Consider the following 21,219-nt stretch of genomic DNA (forward strand, 5'->3'; position numbering starts at 1 on the left):
TGCACCTGCCACCTGCAGACCCCTGGGGGCCGCTGCTCCGTGTGCGCACACCTGGGCCCCACATCACACCCACCGGCCAAACACGGCCTCGGGCGAGGGGTCAGAAACACCCCCCGAGGAGGGACCCCTGAGACTCCCCCCGACCCCGAGCCCTGCCTTGCCGAGACGCCTGCCATAAGTTTTCGGAGCGGAGGCCAGACCGTCCTCGGCCGCGCTGCCATCCCAACAGCGTCGGGGCTGGAGGCGCGCGCAGCCCAGGCCTCCGCAGAGCTGTTGATCAATAAAACCGCGCTCCTCAGAGGATGTGCATGACATCTGTAAACCCGTGAGTGTCGAAACATGGCAAGGAAACCCCGCGTTCCTCCTGTCAGAGGACGAAAGACGGGTGATGGATGGCAGCCTAATGGCAGGAGGAGAAATCAAGCAAACGGGGGGAGGTTATGCGGCTGGACTCAGGCTCCTCCACCCGCCAGTGCTCCCGCCGTAAATACTGACTCACGTTCTGGGCGGGAAAGTGTCTATCTGTGCCTGGAAAGGGACAAAGAAAAGGGCTCTCCGGAAGCCTGCCAGGTAAATCTGAAACTTCAGGGTCCACGGTCCCAAGTGTGCCACCTCATGCCCTCCTCTCCCGCGATGTAACTGGGAGCCTCCAGGACATTTAGATGAAAGACAGAGGTCCCCGAGCGCCCCCGCCGCAGAACTTCCCCCAACTGGGGATTCAAGGAGCAAGGTCAGCATTGGGCACCAAAGTCTGGCATCCAACGATGACACTCTTTCTTCAGCCCAAGGAGGGAGATGATGTGAGGCCGGATGTTCTGAACATGACGGGCTTCTGGAATGGGTCCTCGCGCACAGTTTAGGTGCACATAAGTCTTAGTTGTTGACGCCTTTGTGGGACAGCTGTGTGGCTCCCATCAGAAAATGCCTCACACACTGGCACAGTGTCTGCAACATACCACGGGCTCCTAAGAGCCGGCTAACCATTACTTGTGTCTTCATCTCGATGAGCTGACTCCGCTCTCGGCTCACAGCGCTCAGCCTTCGTTTTCACTCTTCCTGACCTCTACCACGCCAAGACCACAGGCCTGACGAGTCATGGGGCAAGGTGATCTTTCTGCAGCTCACTGAAGCCGAGGCCTGTTTACACCTCATGTGGCCGACCACACGTCCTGGCGGACCGGGGCCGGTTTCCACTCCGGACGTGTGGTGGGGGCATTAGGGAGACCTGACCGACTGCTGGGGACCGGGCAGAGCTGGCTAGAACGGGTGACCCGGGTGCGGACGGGATGATGTCCCGCAGGCTCCCCTTGGGTGCAGCAGGGACAGACGCGAGGATGCTGACGTCTAGTGTCCATTGGAGCACAGCGTCACCTTGGCTGGGGCTCCAAGCATCACGGTTTGGGAAGCAGAAAGACCACGCGGGGACACAGAACGCAGCTCGGGAGGGCACCGGTCTGCTGAGCCCAGAGGGCCAGTTCCTGCCCCGCTCATGATGGAGATGCCTGCCGACAGCCCGGAGCAGCCCTCTTGGGGCACGAGCTCCATGTGCTTGGCTGCTCGCCTCGAGCTCTGCACCTTTGAGCTAGTCCTCCCCACCCCGAGCAGTAGAACGCCATCCCCAGCGGAAGCTCACAGAATCAAAGAAAAACCAAGGCGTGTGGGTAGAAGCAGAGATGGACTCCAGCTGGTTTTTAAATTTCATTGATTTCTTTTCCTCCGGCCCAACATTTAAAAAACTGCTAATTCTCATCCATGCGGTAGTGGGGACGTTCCAGAACTCGCCCGAGTAATGATGCCGACAGCGTGCTGGGCGGCGGGTCCGCGCCGCCCCCAGAAGCACACGGGACTCCAGTGCGCGGAAGTGGGAAGGAGCAGTCCTCCCCCGCCCGGACGTGACCTGTTTTCACCCACCCCTCCTTACACGGGAAAAGCGTCTTCACCCTGCCTAAGTGGACCTCAGAGCCAGGCGCGGTGCTGAGCACTTGCTGTAGGACCTCATCAAATAGGGAGAGCAAGGGAGCCCTGTGGACCCCGGAGCGCACGCCTCCACCTGCGATCACAGGGATCTCCACAAGGAGACGTGCCAAGGCCTGGGGGGCTCTCCCCACCGGGTCCCTTCTGCTTTCTTCCTAGCTGCTGCCCAGACATTCCCAGGACAGCTCTGGCCAGCAGAGGCAGACACAAGCCATCTGCGGAGCCCATAAATCATGCCCCTGGTGCGCAGGGGCCTCTGGCTTTTCCTGGATGATAAACTCCCACCGTCTGACAAGCCATGGTAATTGGGTACAAGGCTTTCCATCTCCACCACACAGCTGGGGGCCAAAGGCGACCATACATCAAAACATTCCTTTTCTCCTCTTAGCCAGGTACTTTCTCACCCGTGACCTTCCAACTTAGTCTGGTTCTGGGGACACAAACGTGCCTTTGTCAAAGGGCCTGGCATGATATCGCAGAGACCCCGGCGGAAGCTGGGCCCCCCAGAACCTCAGTGCAGCAAGGGCTACTGTGCCCTGCTATCCTGGCCACTGGTCCTCTGACTTTAGCTAAGTCCCTTCTTCCATCTGGGCCTCAGTTTCTTCTTCTGTAAAAGGTTTTAGGTAGGATGACTTCTAAATCAATGTTTTTAGAAAAACTGATATTCCTCCACAAGGCACCATTGTTTTTACAATAAGCCTTCATTTAACGTTGCAAAATCCAGCTTCCTGGCGGCTAACCCTTCTTCCAGTCCATGAAAGAGAAGACGAGGGAGGACGCAGGTAGTCTAGGGACGGGGCGTCTTGATCGAATTGGAAGATGGTTCTCAAACCTTGAACCCAGGCTTTCGGGGCCACAGTGCTACTCTTGGGGCACAGCAGTTGAATCTGTCAAGCTGTAGGGGACCAAGGCCAAAGGGGAACCTTGAAAGCACTGATAATGGAAAACAATTTTGGGATGTGATGAGGAAAGTCACCAAACAGGTCTCCCCAAGAGTTACATAAAACCACGCCAGGGCAACCATCAAAATATTTTCCCCGGAGAAGCCTTGGGACAAACACGTTCCGGTTGTTGAAGCCGTCGTTGGCTGTTCGGACTCAACCGCACGGTCACAATGTATTTTAAGCACCTTCCCCTCCTTGGGCCAACAGCAAGTGAGGATAGGACTGCATTGCCCTGGTGGTAGAGACTGGGGAATCAGCCAAACTGCATTCTCTCATTCACGAAGTCATAAACGTTTCCCGAGCTTGGCGTCTGCGCCAGGCACCATGTGGGGAGCTGGGGCTCTGCGCTGATGGGGACTGACGGAGCCCCTGTCCCCCTCACCGTGCCTGTGCGGGTCTGCAGGAGCAGGAGAGCAAGAGGAGGCCGTGAAGGCCTGTAACAGGGCACCAGGCTCCCTGGGGCTTGGCGAGCTTGGGGGGTCTGAGGAAGTGACTCTACCTGGAGACTAAGGAATGAACAGCAGCCGCCCCACTGCGGGGTGAGGGGCTCAGGCAGTGAGAAGAACATGCGTGAACCAGGTTTCTATCGCTGTGTAACAAACGCACAGTCTTGGTGGCTTAACTAGCACATTCATCATCTCAGTTTCTGTGGAGGGGGACCCTGAGTGCTGCTCAGCCGGGTTCTCTGCTGGGGTCTTGGAGGGCAGCAATCCAGGAGACAGCTGGGCTGTGTTCTCATCCAGAGGCTTGACCGAGGAGGAATCTGCTTCTGAGCTCATTCAGGCTGGGGCAGAACTCCCTCCTGTGCTCCGGTTTCCCACTGGCTAGAGGCTGCCCACATGGGCCTGTCCAACATGGCAGCTTACTTGTCATGCCAGTAAGGAGACCCTCTCTCCAGTCCACTCAAAGTCTTAGATCATGGAACATCATCGCAGGAATGACCCGTCTTCACCTCTGTCCTCTTCTGTGGGTCCTGCTCCCACTCAAGAGAAGAGGGTTACATGAGGTGTGGACTCCAGGGCAGGGAAACCACTGGGAGTCCCTCCCCTCAGTGTGCGGGTGAAGCTGGCGGCGGCGGTGTGAAAGGCAGCAGGCATGAGGGGACAGAGGAACGACACTGGGCAGCCAGGCAGGGTGGGAAACAGCGAAGGTTATCAGCAGCAGAAGACACCATAACATTTGTTTTAAAACGACAACCACTTCGGTAGGCCTCAAATACAAACATCTCTCCGAGGGGTGTTTCTTTCAAGGGAGTGTCAACATCAGTCAACTGCAGGAAGGGAGCACTGGCCGGGGAGCAGGAGTTGGGGGACTTGGGCTCCTTTTGATTTCTGAACCATACGAACGTATCGCAGTCAAGAAATAAATTCGTTCATTTTATGTTGAGCAATCCCCACGGCAGCGGTATGGGGGTGGGGCCAGGAAGAAAGCAGGGTAGCTTCGAGGATGGATCAGGGCCAAAGAAGGAACGCGACCTCCGTGATCCAAACCCTGGAGAAGTAAGACTCAGCATCTCTCCAGTATTAGAGCCTTTTCCTCTCCAATTTCCTGAGCTCACTGCCTCATTTCTTAGCTTCCCTCTGCCCTTAGAGACGCGGTCTGAAGAGCTCTTGGATGTCAAGGCCTTGGTCATGAAAGGCCATGGGTCCCCAGCAGATAGAGCCCACCTCCTCTTCCTCGTTCCAATACAAAGTGCTAATTTCTCTTTCTCTAACGCATTTGATGGTCACTTCAAACAAATTCTTCAAAGAGACTGCATTAGACCAAAAAATAAAAAGGGAAAAGAGAAGGAAAAACCCCCAACATGAACTACAGAATCCTGACGGGTTATGATTGCATCACTTTTCCCTGAACGCTATTCCCTGCTTCCTTTTTGAGCTCTAAATTACCAATTCTAGTCCCTGTGTAGCTAAATAATGATAATTACCATATCAATGAATATGCACATGTGTCATTTCTTTCCCTAAAAGCAAGAAAGCCTGTTTGTTTTGGATGAGGGTTTGTTTTGTTTCCGAACAACCAAAGCACATAATTAGGAGCCTCACCTCTTGCTCTTGAAATCCTGTCTCCACAGGGAAGAGATGAAAAAGGTACCGGATACCCCTTAAAGCTAAGAAATTTTCAAACACATTAAAGGAGGTCCTTCTCTGCCCTGCAGGTTACAATGGCTCGGACAGGACCAGAATCAGAATGTGAGGCCAGAAGGGGCTCAAAGCTCAAAGCCAAGCTTGTCCTTCTGCGGACGGGGGACCTGAGGCCTCTTGGAGCGAAGCCCTCCCTGGAGGGTCACTGTGCGCCGGTGAGACGAGAACAGAGTGGCCAAATCAGGACTCCGTGTTTGCCTTTCTGTTCTGGGACTCGCTGCGGGACCTCGAGCAGGATAGGCCACCTCCGCAAGTCTTAGATTCTGCACCCCTCAGTGACGTGAGGGCAGTGCCTACTCCAGTGGGCTGGGGCCAAGATGAATGAGGTCTCAGATGTGGCCCTTAGCCCTACACACCCACCAGTGGTCACCATCAAGGGAAGGACGATGGCAGCCTCGAGGTCTAGGGACCTGAGTGTGGTGCGGTGAGCAAGGAGCCAGACCAGGCGCACCGAGTCCTTGGAGACCAGACATCTAAGCACCATCATCAGCAGAGTACTGATGATGCCCAGTAATGTCATTACACATACTAAACAAATAGAATTAAATCAACCAGGAGTACTAATTATAAGGAACAATAGAGTCATACAGTACAATACAACCAATAATGATATCACTTACAACACAACTAACTCATAACACTAATAATATTATCACCATGTCGATGGTGGTGGTAGCTGCTGGCAAGGACCGGGGCTGCCTGGTCTCACACTGTCCACACCGCAGGGACACCGCCCAAACAGTCGAGTGTCAAACTTTTAGATAAGCTCACGAAGGTTTATAGTCAGTAAATGCATGTTTCAGAAACTATTCTAGGTCACCAAAGGCAAGTTTGGGAGGTCTCACTGAAATCACAGAGAGAACCACCATCTTTACTCCCAGAAACCAGGACCTGGTGACTCGCAGAGATTTTCAGAAATTCCATGACCAAACCAGCCCAGTCCAGATGGATCCTGTGTGTGGATCCAGTGCCTGGATCTCTGAGGCACGAGTTCTGGGCAGTTTGTCTCCCCGGGGAAAGGCACCAATGACCCAACTGCACGAGTCCGTGCCTCCGAACTCCAGGTTGAACGTTTATGCACCAGAAACATGCGGTGATTTATGAAAATTGCACGAAATAACACTATTCTGTCTGTCTAAGGTTCGGTCACGGGAGGATGAGTAATGCATGGCCCAAAGCAAAGCGAGGGTCTGAGTGGAGAGCTGGGTCCCCCGGCAGGATCTGTCGCCTTTCTTGTCCCTGTGGTCAGCTGGGCTGCGGCTCTGGGCCTCTCCTGTGCTGCAGCGTCCAGGGAAGGCCAATGCTTGACCTGTGAGCAGAACAGCCAGAACACGGCTGTTCCGGCTCGAGCTCCTGGATCACGAGGTGGTTTGGCGTCGTAAGCATCTTAAAAGGAAATCTGAACTAGGCATGCGGAGACCCTGCCACCTTTGGTGACACTGAGACGGAGCACGAAGCCACTGCAACTGGGACAGCGACGTGGCCGGGGTTGCAGCTGGTAAGGAGTCCATGATCCTCAGGGCGGGCGAGACCCTGGGGCAGGAACTGGGGAGCTACTGTGTTCAGAGACACAGCTGACGGCGAGGACAGTCCTGGTTCGGGGAACTCCCAGTGTACTGAATTTGCCTCACATGCGAGGAGGGCTGTGTCCCTGTGGTTCTGCCTTTTTTTTCTTTTTTCTTTTTTTAAGATTTTATTTTCAAGTAATCTCTACACCCAACGTGGGGCTCAAACTCAGGACCCTGAGATCAAAAGTCACATGCTCTACTGACTGAACCCGGCAGGTGTCCCACCTCCCCGGCTCTGCTTTTAAATGTAGCCCCCAACCTGCTGGCAGGTGTGGGTCTGGGTGACTTGGGTACACTCATACCAAAGGAGTAACACCCGGTGTTTGGCCAAATGGGACCAGCACTGCTCTGAACAATGGAGAAGCAGCTTAGTGAAGAGAAGAGAAGCAGACCCGAATGCCTCCGGCCTGGCGAGCTGCGGTGCAAGAGTTTGATTTGACTCGGCAAATTCATAATCTATTATGGATTAACGCGTAGAGCGTTTTGTATGGGAGAGTGTCGGCCTGGTTCCCATCGCTTAGGGGGCTCTCGCCTCCCCCTTCCTTCCTGACAAGGGATTGTTTCCGCATCTCCCAGATAAAAGAGAGGAAACCTTCAAAAGCGTGATCGATTGATGGGTCAGTTTTAAGAAGAATTGGCCAGAGGTTGGTTGAGCTGAGTACGGAAGGGGCCTGAGCCTCATTGTGTCTGTCATCTCCTCCGCCTAAGACCGTCTCTCCACAGACCACCCCAGCCCCATCTCTGGAGGCTTCTGGAACACCCTGGCTCTCCTGGCCTGGTTAGCAGCCCTCATGGCCCTTCTCACAGCTGGGCCGGCTTTGGTCATGCAATGTTGTCTCCAACTATAGATTACTCAAGGCCAAGTGACCACCTTGCTCGTGGGGGGCTGAGGCAGAGGGGAAGGGTCCCAGCAGCAAGGACCATGGGGTGCCTGCAACAGGCCATCATCTGGGAAGGTGTCTAGCCACACCGGCTTGGGAGCAGGTAACGAGACTTAAAATGAACCTATGGCTCAGTGGTCTTCCTTCTAACACTGCTGGAGGGTAGAAGTTGGCTTTGTGTATGTGTTTGTGGTGGGGGGGCGGGTAGGAGGCTTTATTTTGCCAGGGGTGGGGTGGGAGGGAGATCCTAGACAGAGAGAGCAGCAGGTTGGCACCTGGACAGGGATAGGGCTGCCCTGGAGGGCTGCCCCAGGCCTATTGGGAAGGAGACGCGGAGGTCGGCCTCTGTTGAGACCTAACCCAAGGGGCTGGGGGTGGGAGTGGGAATTGGGCCTGGAGGAATGAGGGCATCCCCCCTTCCGGGCTGGACATGGAGCCTGAGCCCTGCTGCCTCCCTTTCCTCCTGTTGGGCCTTAGTTCCTCCTGGCTCACTGGGGCCACGTGACCCCTGAACCCTACTGCCCCCATCCCAGAGGACGGGCTAGATCAGGTGGGACAGAGGACAGGGAGCCTGGGGTGAGAGTGTGGGGTGGGGGTCCATGGTGAGTAGCGGGGAGTCGGTTTTTTATTCAGAACTGAAGAGAAAGGGCAGACGTTTGCATGGAGAGGGATCTGTGGCTCCTGGGCCTAGCCTGGCCTGCTGCCCATTCGAGTAAACAAGTTTTACCGGAACAAAGTGCACCCGTTCACCTACGCACTGTGACGGCTGCTTTCAAGTTACAACAGAGCTGAGCAGCGGCAACACAGGGCCACATGGCCCGCAGAGCCCAGGACAGTTACTATCTGGCCTTGACAGAGAACATTTGCCTCTCCCCAATTTAGAACGGCCTCGGCCCTCTGGGCACTGGCCTGTGCCGGGTAGTGGAGACCATCGGCTCACTGGGCACAACCCGCGGTCGAAGGAAGACACACCGTCTCGACCAGACTCTGAGACCCAGATCGCAGCTCCTCCGTGGCTCTCCCGTGATTTAGACTCACGGCGCTGAGGACGGACGGCGCAGACAGAGGCTGCCAGGACGGCTCCTTGTTCCCCAGCACTCCAGGAAGATGCGCCGGGATCTCCCCCGGTTTGGGCCTCTCGAGGAATTTCAGGAGAGAGAGAGGGAGAGTGCGCGTGCGGACACTCGGGTAAATATGAGACGCTGCAAGCGCACGAGCTGTGGTTCTGGGCAGGAAGAGGCCTGCAGGGCCACCCTCTCACTCCCACTGGACGCAGCTCTCAGGCAGGGACTGCAGGCACGGGGCAGCCCCGCGAGGAACCAGGAAAGTATACAGTAGTAGGTGAATTTGGAAAGAAGACCGGGATTCGAAATACCACCAAGCCAGCACCCCAGCCTGGTCCGACGGTGGGTGACAGGTGGGGACCAAGAGAGCGATGTCTGGCTAGCGCAGCAGGAGAGGGCACTCCTGACAGTCAGATGGTGGGGGAGATCTCCGCAAGTTTTTCTCCTCTGCTTTCTCGTACCCCAGCGTCCCGGCCACCGTGTTGCAGTGGCCACGACACAGGGGTCCCGCAGGTGCCTGCAGGTCTGAGGGGACCAGGGGCCCCTCCCCTGCAGTCCCCAGAGAATGGAGCAAAGCCTCATTCATTTCTCCTCTCCTTGCGTTGTGGTTCTCCTGCCACATGGCCGCCATCGCAGGAAGCCTGTGACAGAGCAGGAAATTAAGTCCCAGCTTTCTGGCCAAAGAAAGAGGCCCAAAAAGAGGAGAACCACGGAACTGGAAGTTTCCATGGAAATGGCAGAGAGAGCAGCTCGGGCAAGCAACCAGATGAAACTGTTTACGGACTCGTGGGCTCCCCCCAGGTTGTGCGTGCAAGGGTGTGACCCCAGACAGCTTTCTAAAGACACCAAGAGACGAAGCAGAGCGCGGACCACCGCCCGGGCCCCGCTGAGCGGCGCACACAGCACAGAGCTGCAGAGCCCCACACGGAACTTGCAAAGGCTTCGAAGACAGAAGCGGGAGGGGAACCGCAACACAGAGCAGGAGGCTGGAACTTGCAGCCCGAGCCCCAGTGAGTCAGCGGTCTACGAAGACAATACCAACATCCACCACAGAATTTAAACAAGACCCGGAACCTCACAACAATATGAACAATGTCCAGTTTACAAAATCATGCAACACAAGGACATTTGGGAAAATCTCAGCTCATGTGGGAAAAGACCAACTCAGAGGCAGCCAGTTTTGTTTTGTTCTTGTTTTTGTTTTTTAAGCAGGCTCCACGCCCGGTGTGGAGCCCAATGTGGCACTCGAACTCATGACCCTGAGATCAAGACCTGAGCTGAGATCAAGACTTAGACGCTCAACCAACGGAGCCCCCAGGCGCCCCCACTGAAGTATCTGTATTAAGACCCAATAATAACCATGGAGCTCAAACAAGTAAATGCACAGGCAAATAGTCTCAGAAACAGAAGACAGTGAGAACCAAATGGAATTCTGGAAACTGAGAAACGACAACCCAAATTAAAAGCTCCCTGGATGGGCCCGACAGAACGGAGACAGGAAAAGAAGGCCTCAGTGCTGCTTCCGTGCAATGATCCGATCCACGACAGAGGGGAGCAAACAGAGAATGGGGCCCAGCGCCCGCAGAGGGAACCACAGAGCTGGTGCTCATGGCCCTGGAGCCTCAGGAGACGGGGGAAAGAACGGCACAGAAACTATTGGAGAAAATAATGGCCAAAAACTGCCCAAGTTTGGAGGAAAACGTAAACTTATAAACTGAAGAAACTCAACAAACCCCCAAAAGAATCAATCCGAAGGAATGCATGCCAGACAAACGGCGACTAACTGTGAGAAGCGAGAACAGTCCCCGAGGACTGCCTGGGTGGGAGTCTGGGTGACCGCCCTTCCGTCAGACCCACGCAGGCCAGAAGGAGGTGGGACCCTGTGAGGTGTGAGGACGGCAAGCTGGGGGTGTAGAACTCTGAGCCCAGGGACAAATCCCTTCAAGAAAGAGGGCAGTAGAGACTTCCTCGGCTGGTTGTTCGGCTCCATCCAAGGCGAAACCCACCTCCACAGACTGAACGTCACTGAGATCCGGTTTGTCTGTTCTCCCCTCTTCTGCAGGTTCTGTGCTGGGACCTGAACCCATGCCCTTCACTCTCCCTTTATCGGGTGACAGAGCCCCTCTCTCTGGGAGCCCCCGAGCCGCTGCACACAGGGTTTCTTACCCGCCTGACGCAGTCCTCCTCCTTCAGGCGTTCCTGAATCAGACTGACAAGCAGTGTGCTGGACAGTTTCTAAAGGAAAGACAACACGCAGAATGAGGGTCCTAACTCGTATACCGAGCCAAAAAGGACCCGTGATTGGTAGGCCAGGGGGCTCAGCTGAGCATTGCGGAACTGGCTGTGATGACACGAAGCTTCCCCAGTCCCTGACTGATGTCCAGAGGCCTCTGGAAAGCCCGGGCCCACTTTGCAGCCCCCACCCCTACCCTGAGCCTCATTCTCCACCAACCACCCCTTTGACAGCTCCCCCTCCACTCTTGCTTATCCTGTGTCTCCACTCAGATGCTCCCCCCACCCCACCTGAGTGACTCCAGGCTCCCTCAGAGCCTTGGCCCAAGAGCCACCACCTGCAGGCAGTCCTCCCTGACCCTCCCCAGGCTAGGCTAGGAGCCGCCATAATCCTTAACAGTGAGTTCTGTTACTACTCAAACCACAAGGCCTTCCAGGGGTCTGCTCACATGTCCAATTCCCCAGGAAGTCTCAAAACTCCTGGAGGAAAGGGACCGAGTCTTACTATCTTTGTACCCCAGACGGTGTGCGGGGGTGGGGGGGCGTGATGCCCATCTCTTCTCAACTCTGCTCAGAGACCTCATGGTGGTAGCTTGAAATCAGCCGTGGGAGAGTATTTATACCCTGGAAATGGGTGAATGCTGCAAAGATGAGCTGTTTTCCCCAGAGAGCTGGTTGGCAAATGTTGACCAGCACACCTCTGCCCCAGCCTCAAGTCAGTGCCAAGGAAAGAGGATGCCCTTGCCAGCTGATGAGTTAACGAAACGTCATGTTCCAGAATACATTCAATAAATAGTATTAATGACCTGTTGATTATACCCTTTGTGCTGGGCACTGTGCCCAGCCACATTATTCGATGTTTATAACTCTGGACAACCTGTACTCTCTTCACAGATAGAGAAGCTGAGTCTCAGAGAGGAGAAGCCCCCTCCCAACCAGGGAGGGGCAGAGGCTGAACTTAAACCCAAGCAGGGAAGCCAGAGCCCTGCCTCTTCAGCACTGTGCTCTCCCTGGGCCCTGCAAAGGCACGGGTGTGGGGGGCGGGGAGGGTGTGCAGGGAGGAAGTTAAGGATGGCCGACCTTCTGTCTCTCTTCTGAACTTTCTCTGGCCAGAATCAGCATCCCACTCTTCACAACCAAGTTTGATGTTTCTAACAAAACCTTGAATGCCCCGGAGCTGATGCCTGGAAAACCCACTCCCTTATGTCCTTGACCTAAGATCACTAAAAGCTGGTGATTCTTCACAAACACCTCAATGCTTGGCCAAAGCAGACCCCCAGGCCAGCCCCGGACAGCACACCCCAAGCTCTATCAGGGCTGACTGGCCCCCAGGAGGGGAGGGGCTCCTGCCAGGTGCAGATGAGGGTCCAGGGGTGTGCACTAGGTTCACACAGAGATGCCCGGCTCAGGTGGCGAGAAATCTACCTTCTGCTCCTTTTTGCAAGCTGGGGAACCCCAGAGTCGGACCATGTAGGCCTGGCAGGGGGTGGGGGGAGGCAATTTCCTGAAGTATCCTTAGGGCTAATGGTGACATTTTAGTGACACTGGAGCAAAGCCCAGGTCCTTCATTCTAGAGTCAGCAACTGTGAGGGTTTGGAGACCAGATCCTGCCTCGGGAATGCTGTCATGTCTGCCTGGAGTGCCGTCAGAGCACCTGGAGAAACAGACAGCCGGGACGCCAGAGCCTCTCCAACAGGCTGTACACTGCCCAGGCTGGCTTAGAAAGGGTACACGTGCCAGTGTGTGCCCACGCCTCACATTGTGTCCCGGCAGGGAGAGTGTGGGGAGTAGATGGTGCCCAACCACTTCTAACCATGGATGTTTGCCCTGCTTCAGCGAGCGGGCACAGGTTGGCTCCCCCACAGAGCAATTCAGAGAGAGGGAACAGGGTACTGGCGCAGGCGGTGGGGGAACTGTCCCCAAAGGGGTTCAGCTCTGGTGTGCTCGGATCCTCCTGGACCCTCAAGGTAGGGACGCTGAGGCTGCTGGTCTGGGGACCACACCCGGAGAACCACTGTCTTGAAAGCAAACTCAAGTACCCAAGAGCCCTCCCCCACACAGGAGAGGTTGCTGGGGAGGGTGCCTTTCTGCCCCACCCCTATCCACCCAGCGCTCCCGGGGAACTTACCCCAGCTGGCGAGGGAAGGGGGTCAACAGGGAGCCGCCCTTTCCTGTCCCCTCATGTCCCCTGCTGACCCCAGGCAGAGCCAGCTTCCACGCTGAGGCCCGTTTCCCTTTTAGATTAGTCTCCTGTCCCTGACGGCACCCATTCAGAAGGCAGCAAACAGGTACTAGGATAGGCGGGAGGGTGGTGGGGAGGGGGAGATGGGGGTGGGGGAGGTGCCAGCCAGCCAAAGAACACGGGTTGAAAGGAGACAGGTCCAGGTGGAGCACAGCACTGCTGGGGCCTGCCCAGCAGGGGACAGGCCCATGACTTTGAGCACAGCCCCTCCTGGGTACCCCCCGAAGCTCCCTGCCTTGGCGCTGTCTCAGTGCCAGCTTTGATGTGTCACATCAACGACGGGCTTCCAGGGGGCACCTCTCAGAGTCCTGCCAAACTGTCTTTGTAGGAATCGGGCTCCTTCCTCCCAGAGCTCTGCCGTGCTCTCCCACCCCAGCGCACAAGGCCCGGTGTTGTGGGGAGAATCAGGGACAAACTGGTAAAGCCCTGTGACCAGCCCGCTGGTCACAGAGCAGGCCCCGATCAGACGCAGGCCTCCAGCCTCTCCTCTCCCTGCTTTCTTCTCATCACGGGCAGAGTTGGCTGCATGGGCTCAGCTTGGACCTTTCCTCTCGGTCCAGCTCCCAAAGCCCACCGATCAGCTGACCTCAGAGGTGCCCCCCACAGAGTGACGTGCTGGTTTGCTGAGGTGCCAGGCGGCCACGTGTGGTGGCAGGTGGAACCCCGGCTCTGCCCCTCCGGGCACCTCCCTTCACTTCTCACATCTGGGCTTCCTCGCTGGGATGACGCGAGCCAGAAGAGACCCTGCAGCGGCAAAGGCCAACGGACTTCACAGAGAGAACGGCCCTCGGACCTACGCCCTCTCACGGGCCGCAGGCAGCATCTCCACCACCTGGAACCTTCCGCAAGGCCCGTTCACACCGCCACCTGGAGTGGCAGGGGGGACACGAGAGAGCGGAGGGTTCCAGCACCACGCGCTTTTGTCTCAGCGTGGCCTCCGGGACACGGAGCAGCGAGGCTGGAGAGGGCATGGCGGGAGGCCACCCACGGGACTGGGGTGACCCCAGAAATCCTCAGCGACACTGGAGAGCCCTCCATCGCCGGGTGTAGACGGAGGCAGGGCCAGACGGTGCACATTCTCTTCTTTGGGTGTTAAAGGAAACAGCGGCCCTGGCAGCCGGGCCATGGCTGCACCGGGCTCCACCGGATCTTAACTTTGTCAGCGGGACTGAAAGGAGTAACCGACACCGCAGCTGGGAAGAACCCAGCTCTGGCTCCTTCCCGTCTGACCGGCCTTCAGAGCCTGCATCACTGATCCATTCGACGAACAGGCTGTGGTGGCCTAATACGACAGCTACATGCCCAGGAAACCCTGACTGGGTGACAATTGTGTTGTAAGAGTGACAACCACACTGAGAAAGGGGCGGGGCGGGGCGGGGCGGGGGGGGGCACAGCCATGTTAGAATTCCCTGGGGAGCGTCTGAAACTCCCACCCCACACATCAGGATTCAGACCAATCGAGTCCAGCAGGGCCCAGGAGAGGCTCGTATGCCACAAAGACGGAACTCCTAGACCAGGAAGTTTCTCGAACGTCTGTTCTCCTGCAGGGATTCAGTAAGAACGTTCCTTAGCAATTAAAACATCCCAGAGCAACCACGCCCAGCTTCTGTAGCAGAGAAATAACCTCTTCCTACCACGTCCTGCGTCATTAGAAACCCACAGGACTCAGTTTTCCCAAACTCCACTGGGTCCTGGGCGGGTTAGGCTTCCGGAAGCCCTGGCCAGAGTCCAAGGAGACGCGGACTCTCAGGCTCAGACAAGCGCAGGGTCAGCACCTCCGGTGCCTCCTTCACTTCTGTGCCCTGGGCTCCTTCGGGCCGCCCTCTTGCTCCCCAGCCCGCCCCCAGGGCTCCCCTACCCAGTGTTTGTGATAGCGAATGAGGGCAGGCTTAGGGAACAAGCCAGAGTGAGCAGCTGAGGGAAAAGGATGTGACTAAACAGGATAAGCTGAGAGCAAAGGTGGCCTTGGTCGAGGCGGAGAGGAGCCGAGAAGCACCTGCTGAGGGATGTGTGCACACCCAGAGTGCCCTGGGGCCGGGCAGAGGGCACGAGGGGCTGGAGCACCACGAGAAAGCTGTCTGCTCAGAGAGCCTAACCCTGACCCGATACTAAAGAAAGACTGGTGAGTTTGCTTTCTTTCTTTTCTTTTCTTTTTTTTAAGATTTTACTTATTTATTTGACAGAGGGAGAGAGAGAGTGAACACACAAGTAGGGGGAGCGGCAGGCAGAGGGAGAGGGATAAGCAGGCTTCCCGCTGAGCGGGGAGCCCAACATGACCCAGGACCCTGGGATCATGACCTGAGCCGAAGGCAGATGCTTAACTGACTAAGCCACCCGGGTGCCCCAAGGCTCCATTTTTACATGTGGCCTGGTCACTGTGCACTGAGTGTCCCAGCAGATAGAGACTGAAACCACTCCGGATGAAATGCAATGCCGTTTGGGTTTGCTCTCATGACCCGGGGGCAGGGGGGTGTGGGGCAACTTGAGGAATGAGATGGCTGGGAGCCCATGCTGCTTGAAGCCAGCGATGGGCCCTTGAGGGTTCTAAGGCCTTTCTCACTGTCTCTGAGTCATGCCATAATATTTTACAACAAACAGTTAAAAACAAAAAAGCTGGTCCAATCCCTCCCTGCCTGCATGGTTTGGTGGCCCTTTGCCTAATTCTGGACTCTTCCCATGAACTCTGCAGTTAGGCTCAGAAGGTTTTTCCCAGAACGACTGTGGCTAAGGCCCCACGGAGCCCATCCCCTCTCCCAGCCACGAGCCCGTGCCTATGAGTCAGTCACTGGTCAGAGAACGCTTTTGGGGGGGCGGGGGAGTGACGCAGTCAGCCAAGCTGCCGACAGCACAAGGCTTCCATGCCCCTTAGCCTGGGCACCCCCCTCCTCCCCTGGGGTTCCCGGAGGCCAGGAGGAGGAGTTAATCTTTGGGTCTCCCAAGAGCACACAGCACACAGGAGGGGACGCGGAAGTATTTCCAGACGGGGAACTGTCTGGAAATGCCTAAAATGAGGAGGTCTTGGTTAACACCAGCAACGTGTAAGAATTCCGAGTAGGAGGGCAGAACCGAGATGGACAGAAGAGGAGGGATTTGAAGGTATTTTCGTTACTTACAAAGAGAGCTGTAAAAGGCTCCAGATCCACAGGTGACTTAAAGACGACCCTTAAGGAAAGGCCATGCCTGGCAACTGCCACCTGTGGCCAGGCCACGCGCAGCTGCCCGATGCACACGGTGCTGGCCCTTCAGGACTTTTTACTCCTTGATCAGTCCTGATGGCCTTGTCTTTCATCTTCCCTCCCCTGTGCTTCCTAACCGCGGACCCCCAACCAGACACCCTTGAAAGCACGTCAGTGTAGTCTGAAATATGCCGATAATTAGTGTAATGAAACCCAGGAGGAATTTCTTTAAAATCCTCTCCTCTGTTGAATTTGATAAACCGGATAAAAGCATCTTTATCCTAGAAATAAATTTGCCTCCCCTACCCTGAAAAGCTGTCTGAAAATGAGATGACCGCTTTCTTTCTAAAACCATGTTTCCACCCCCAAATGCCGGTGGCCGCCCCCCTCCCATAAGCACACCGATTCCTGCAAGCCAGAGCCAGGGAGCAGGGGGGCCTTGAGGTGACCGTGTTGGGCTGGGGGGACTCAGGGAGGTGATTCCGTCATAAGAGTGGGGCCCTCGTGAATGGGATTGCTGCCCTGAAACAAGACACCCCGGGGAGCTGCTTTGCCCTCTGCACCATGTGAGGACACAGCGAGGAGACGGCCCTCTCAGGACACGGCCTCTGCTGGCAGCGTGACCTTAGACCCCCAGACCCCAGAACTGGGACAAATCAATCCCTTGCCGCCAAGCCACCCGGGCTGTGGCGCTTTGTGACAGCTGCTCAAAAGGCCTAAGAGATCCGCTCATAGTCCAGAGGGGATTATGAAGAAACATTTCGAAGTTCCTATTTGTATGGAAGGAAACAACATAACGAAGTTCTGTACTTTCCATTCAGAATAAAAGGGTTCAAATATGCGGTCGGTGAGATTTTAGGAACAGAACCCTGGGCGCCCTGGGATGCCACCCACAGCTGTGTGTGAGCGAGACGGAGAGAACGGGGAGGGCAGCCCTGGTGCCACAGAGTGCCCCACAGCGCCAGGGGCCGCAGGAGGAAACCCCGAGGTACAGCTGCTGGTCCTCCCAGGGCTGAGACAGCCAGACGACGGCCCTTAACCCCCCTGCCCGTCCGTCCAGATGGGGGCGCTCCATCACCTGTGGACGAAGCCCCTGCCCCTGGCCTTGGAGCCGTGGGGCTGACCCTGGGAAGAGCGGGTCCAGGCCACTCCGTCAGCACAGAGTGGCCTCCTCACTCTACGAGTGACCCTTTCTGCCAGGAAGCCCTCACCTCCATCCCCACCAGGATGTGCCTGCTTGAGAACCGTCTCCTCCCTCCCATCACACCACGCCTGTATCTCATTTTGCCCTGCATCTCCCTCACAGAAGCTAGCGGGGCGGTGGGAGGAGAGGGGGGAGCTGTGGGAGCTGTCACCCCATCTCCCTTTCCTGCCTGCCACCGCCCCCACCCATGCCCCAGGGCCAGTCCTACCTTCATGTTCTGATAATGATTCCTGGCAACCGCAGCCAGCGAGGAAAATTCCCTGGCGATCAGGTTTTCCGTCGTGAGAAGATTGGTGCTCAGATGCTTGCAAAGCCACATCGCCTAAAGAAAGGAAAGAAAACAAGGACATTGTCGTGAATGCTGGAATGGGGGGACTCCATTCAAACACCCAGGTCCTTCCACATTCTACTAGAAACGGCCAGAAGCATAATGATTTCCAGCGGGAAGGAGGCCACCAAGGGGGACAAGCCCACAGGGTCCCTCCCAGCCCAAGAATGCCGCTTAAATGCTCTCTGTTCTTCCAGCAGCCAGTGATCCCTAGAAAACCTAAGGACGGGCCATGCCTGTAGCTGCCTTGGCATCCCTGTCCCAGTTCTGTGGGCCTCAGAAGGTTTACAACAGGAAATGCAGGGACAGGACCCAAATATGGGTCACGATCATACTCACTCATTGTTCCTTAGATCGGGACATGACCTAGTCTAGCCAAATAGATGTTTCGTCCATTGGCGGCTATGTATACTCTATATGGATAAATGCCTTTCACGGAATAAGAATGCAATAAAATGTTCTCAATGCCAAGATTACGCTGATGACCATTTCAGCATCAGGATGAGTCAGAAGGCCCTGAAGTCCCCCAGGGCAAGTATGAACCTTAATTCTCTCTGTTGCTTGTACTGGGAGATGTCAGTGATGAAAGCCTTTTAGGGCTCTGTCTGGATTTTACTGCGTGTCATCTTCCTGCAAAATTAGAGTCTGTGTGTCCCCAGGTAGCGGTCAGAGACAGGAAGAGCGAATTCACCAAAATGTCTGTAGCTCAAACACCAGCCACGTGCAGTGGGCCCTGACCTCACCAGGAGGTGAAATGGGCCTCAGCCAAGTTGGACCTAGATGAGCAAAGCCGTCTGTGTCCGTGGTGCTCCAGGAATTCTACCCAGCAAATTCGCCAGAGGTCAGAATGGGCTGAGCGTGGTGGGTCCAGAGTGCCGAATGTCTCAAAGACAAAGGCCCTTTGCCAAAGGAGACCCCTCACCCTGAGCAACCTGACTCAGCCTTAACGTGGCCTGGGAGCCTACCCGTCTAGTGCAGAGGCCGCCAGCCCAGCAGCGGCCTCTCCGGGCTCCGGGGGCGGCGGGGGGTGCCTCTCCCCGGAGATTCTGATCAGGCAGGTCTGGAGGGGAGTCCGGAAGCGGCTTCCCCCAGAGCACCTGCTAAGCTTGCGACGGCCAGGCTTGGGAGCAGTTTTCTAGCAGTGAAACAGCAGACAGGAGTGAAAACTGGCAGCCTGATCCTGAGGGGCACAGTAGAAAAACCACAGATAGACCGACAAGCAGAAGGCTAGAGGGATGGGCAGATGGGCAGACAGAGAGACAGACAGAACGCTAGGATATAAATGATGCCAGAGCTTAGCAGACGCGGGTTGGCTTGGGTAAGGCTCAGCCATTCGAATTCCTCCTCCAAGAAAAGAAAGCGTCAGCTCATCAAGGACCAGTTAGCTTAGTCTATTAGCCAGGCTTTTAAGACAGAGTTCTGGGGCGCCTGGGCGGCTCAGTTGTTAAGCATCTGCCTTCAGCTCAGGTCATAATCTCAGGGTCCTGGGATCAAGTCCCGCATCGGGCTCCCTGCTCAGAGGGAAGCCTGCGTCTCCCTTTCCCACTCCCCCTGCTCGTGTTCCCTCTCTCTCTATCTCTGTGTCAAATAGATAAATAAAATCTTAAAAAAAAAATAAAGACTAGAAGGCAGAGTTCCATCTCAGATGATGGCAACTGTCACAAGTATTGACACAGGGGTTTAAGATGGAAACCACAGGCAGGAGGAGGCGGACCAGAGTCAGGACTGGGGCTGTCTCCAAGGAAAGACAAGGAAGGGTGTGGTGGGATGAGATATTTGCTCTCGACCTTTAAAGTCGAGAGAGAATCATCAAAGCACATGTGGCCAAATGAGAAATTCTGTAAAATCTGGGAGTCGGGGGTCTGAGTGTCTATGTTGCAGTTTCCATGCCTTTTGGACTGAACTTTCATAACTAAAACATGAAGAGTGACTCTCAAAAGTCCGTGTCAAAAGTCTCTCGATTCTGGTCCACTTCTAGAAGAAGTGTGTTTGAAGGATGTAAAACTAAGGGTGTGCAAGGATTGTGTTGGCCTGAGAACGCCCTGGAGGGCACATCCCAAAAGCTGAGACAGTGCTCCTCTCTGGCTGGCCGGGGAGCGGGGAGCGATACCGTTGTGTCCTGTGCTTTCCAGGGTTTCTGCTAGCGACATGCCGCCTCTCGTGATAAGAAAGTAAGTTAAGAAGCAGGAGAGGGGAAGGAGGGAGAAAAGCTCGGTGGTGTTGAAAACCCGCTGAGGGGCAGCCTCATTCCAACCCTGCAGGTAAATGAGATATTACGTATTACGACACTTAATATGATTCACTTACTATGGTTGTTTTCCCTGAGGCGGGTGGACCTAATATCACAATCTTCGGCACTGTGGGAGAGAAAGATTTGAATGTCACCGCCCGCAATGACAGAGCAACCTCATGGGGAGGGACGGCGGGGGGGGGGCGGGGAGGGGGGCTGCCGCGGTGCTCGGGAGGCATTCATCTCCTTCTCCCCCGGATTTCATTTTCTGCCAGTGACAGGGTCGTTTGTAACGCAGGGGCTCCGAGATGCTCACACCATCGAGCGAACTCTCTGTTTAGAGAGGAAAGTGATCACTGAGATGGTTTATTTTTCTGTCTCCAAGGGGACATGGACACAGTAACTTGTTTGCCAAACTAATAAATATCAAGAACAATTGGGATTTCAAACACCATAAAGCATTTTAAACAGGGACTTTGTCTTGGGGACACGCTTTCAAATAAAGCTGTATTTTATGTAAATCGACCTTCCAAGCTTTTATATATATATGTATATGTACATATATATATGTATATGTACATATATATATATTTATGCCTTTTTATTTAGCAAATTGTATTCCCCATCATTTTACAGAGGGAAATAATGGGGAAAAGCCTGGAGTGTATTGGCCAGATTTATAAAACCCCAGATAGGCAAAGTCTTTGTTTTCAAATGTGGGCATTTCTATGCAAATGGCTTGCTTCAGTGGGAGGCTGGAGGCTCCTGGAAGGTTGTTGGCCCCCCAGAATTCCTAAAGCGGCTCCCAGACAACTGAGTCGGTGTTGGCCCGCTGGAGAAGACCAGACCAGCATCCTTGCAAAAGCACTGGAAGGCATGTGTTCTTGGGTCCAAACAGGAATCAGAACGTAGTGTCTGGACAGACGAATCCATGTTGATTCCTCCGAGTGCCACCTGACTGAGCCACCCATCCACCCCCCACGCCCCTAAATGTGGGAGCCAGGAACACGGAACAGACATCGGGAAAGCAGACCTGTCCCCTCACCACTATTGGCCTGACCCCTGAGCCAAGGGGACGATGAACAGGTGCATACTCCCGACTCATTTGAGCCTCTGATGGCCACATGCAGAGCCCATTCCTGCCAGGCCACCAGAAGGGCACCTCATCTATGCAGGGGACGAGGGACATGCATGACCTTTTAGTTCGGAAGTGGACACAGAGAAGGAGCTAG

At 55.4% G+C, this 21,219-nt stretch overlaps 1 protein-coding gene across 1 annotated transcript in view; it reads right to left on the reverse strand.

Moving 5' to 3' along the window:
- Positions 1-21,219, reverse strand: part of AK8 (adenylate kinase 8) — a 114,566-nt gene that overhangs the window by 87,033 nt on the left and 6,314 nt on the right. The window contains exons 3-5 of the mRNA XM_032866144.1: positions 20,065-20,114; positions 17,638-17,751; positions 10,742-10,810 (exon numbers count right to left, since the gene is read on the reverse strand). Of these exons, the coding sequence (XP_032722035.1) occupies positions 10,742-10,810; positions 17,638-17,751; positions 20,065-20,114 (233 nt within the window). The remainder of the gene's footprint in view (positions 1-10,741; positions 10,811-17,637; positions 17,752-20,064; positions 20,115-21,219) is intronic.

Source organism: Lontra canadensis, unplaced genomic scaffold (genome assembly GCF_010015895.1).
Source record: "Lontra canadensis isolate GAN:19392208 unplaced genomic scaffold, GSC_riverotter_1.0 scaffold30, whole genome shotgun sequence".
NCBI lineage: Eukaryota > Metazoa > Chordata > Mammalia > Carnivora > Mustelidae > Lontra > Lontra canadensis.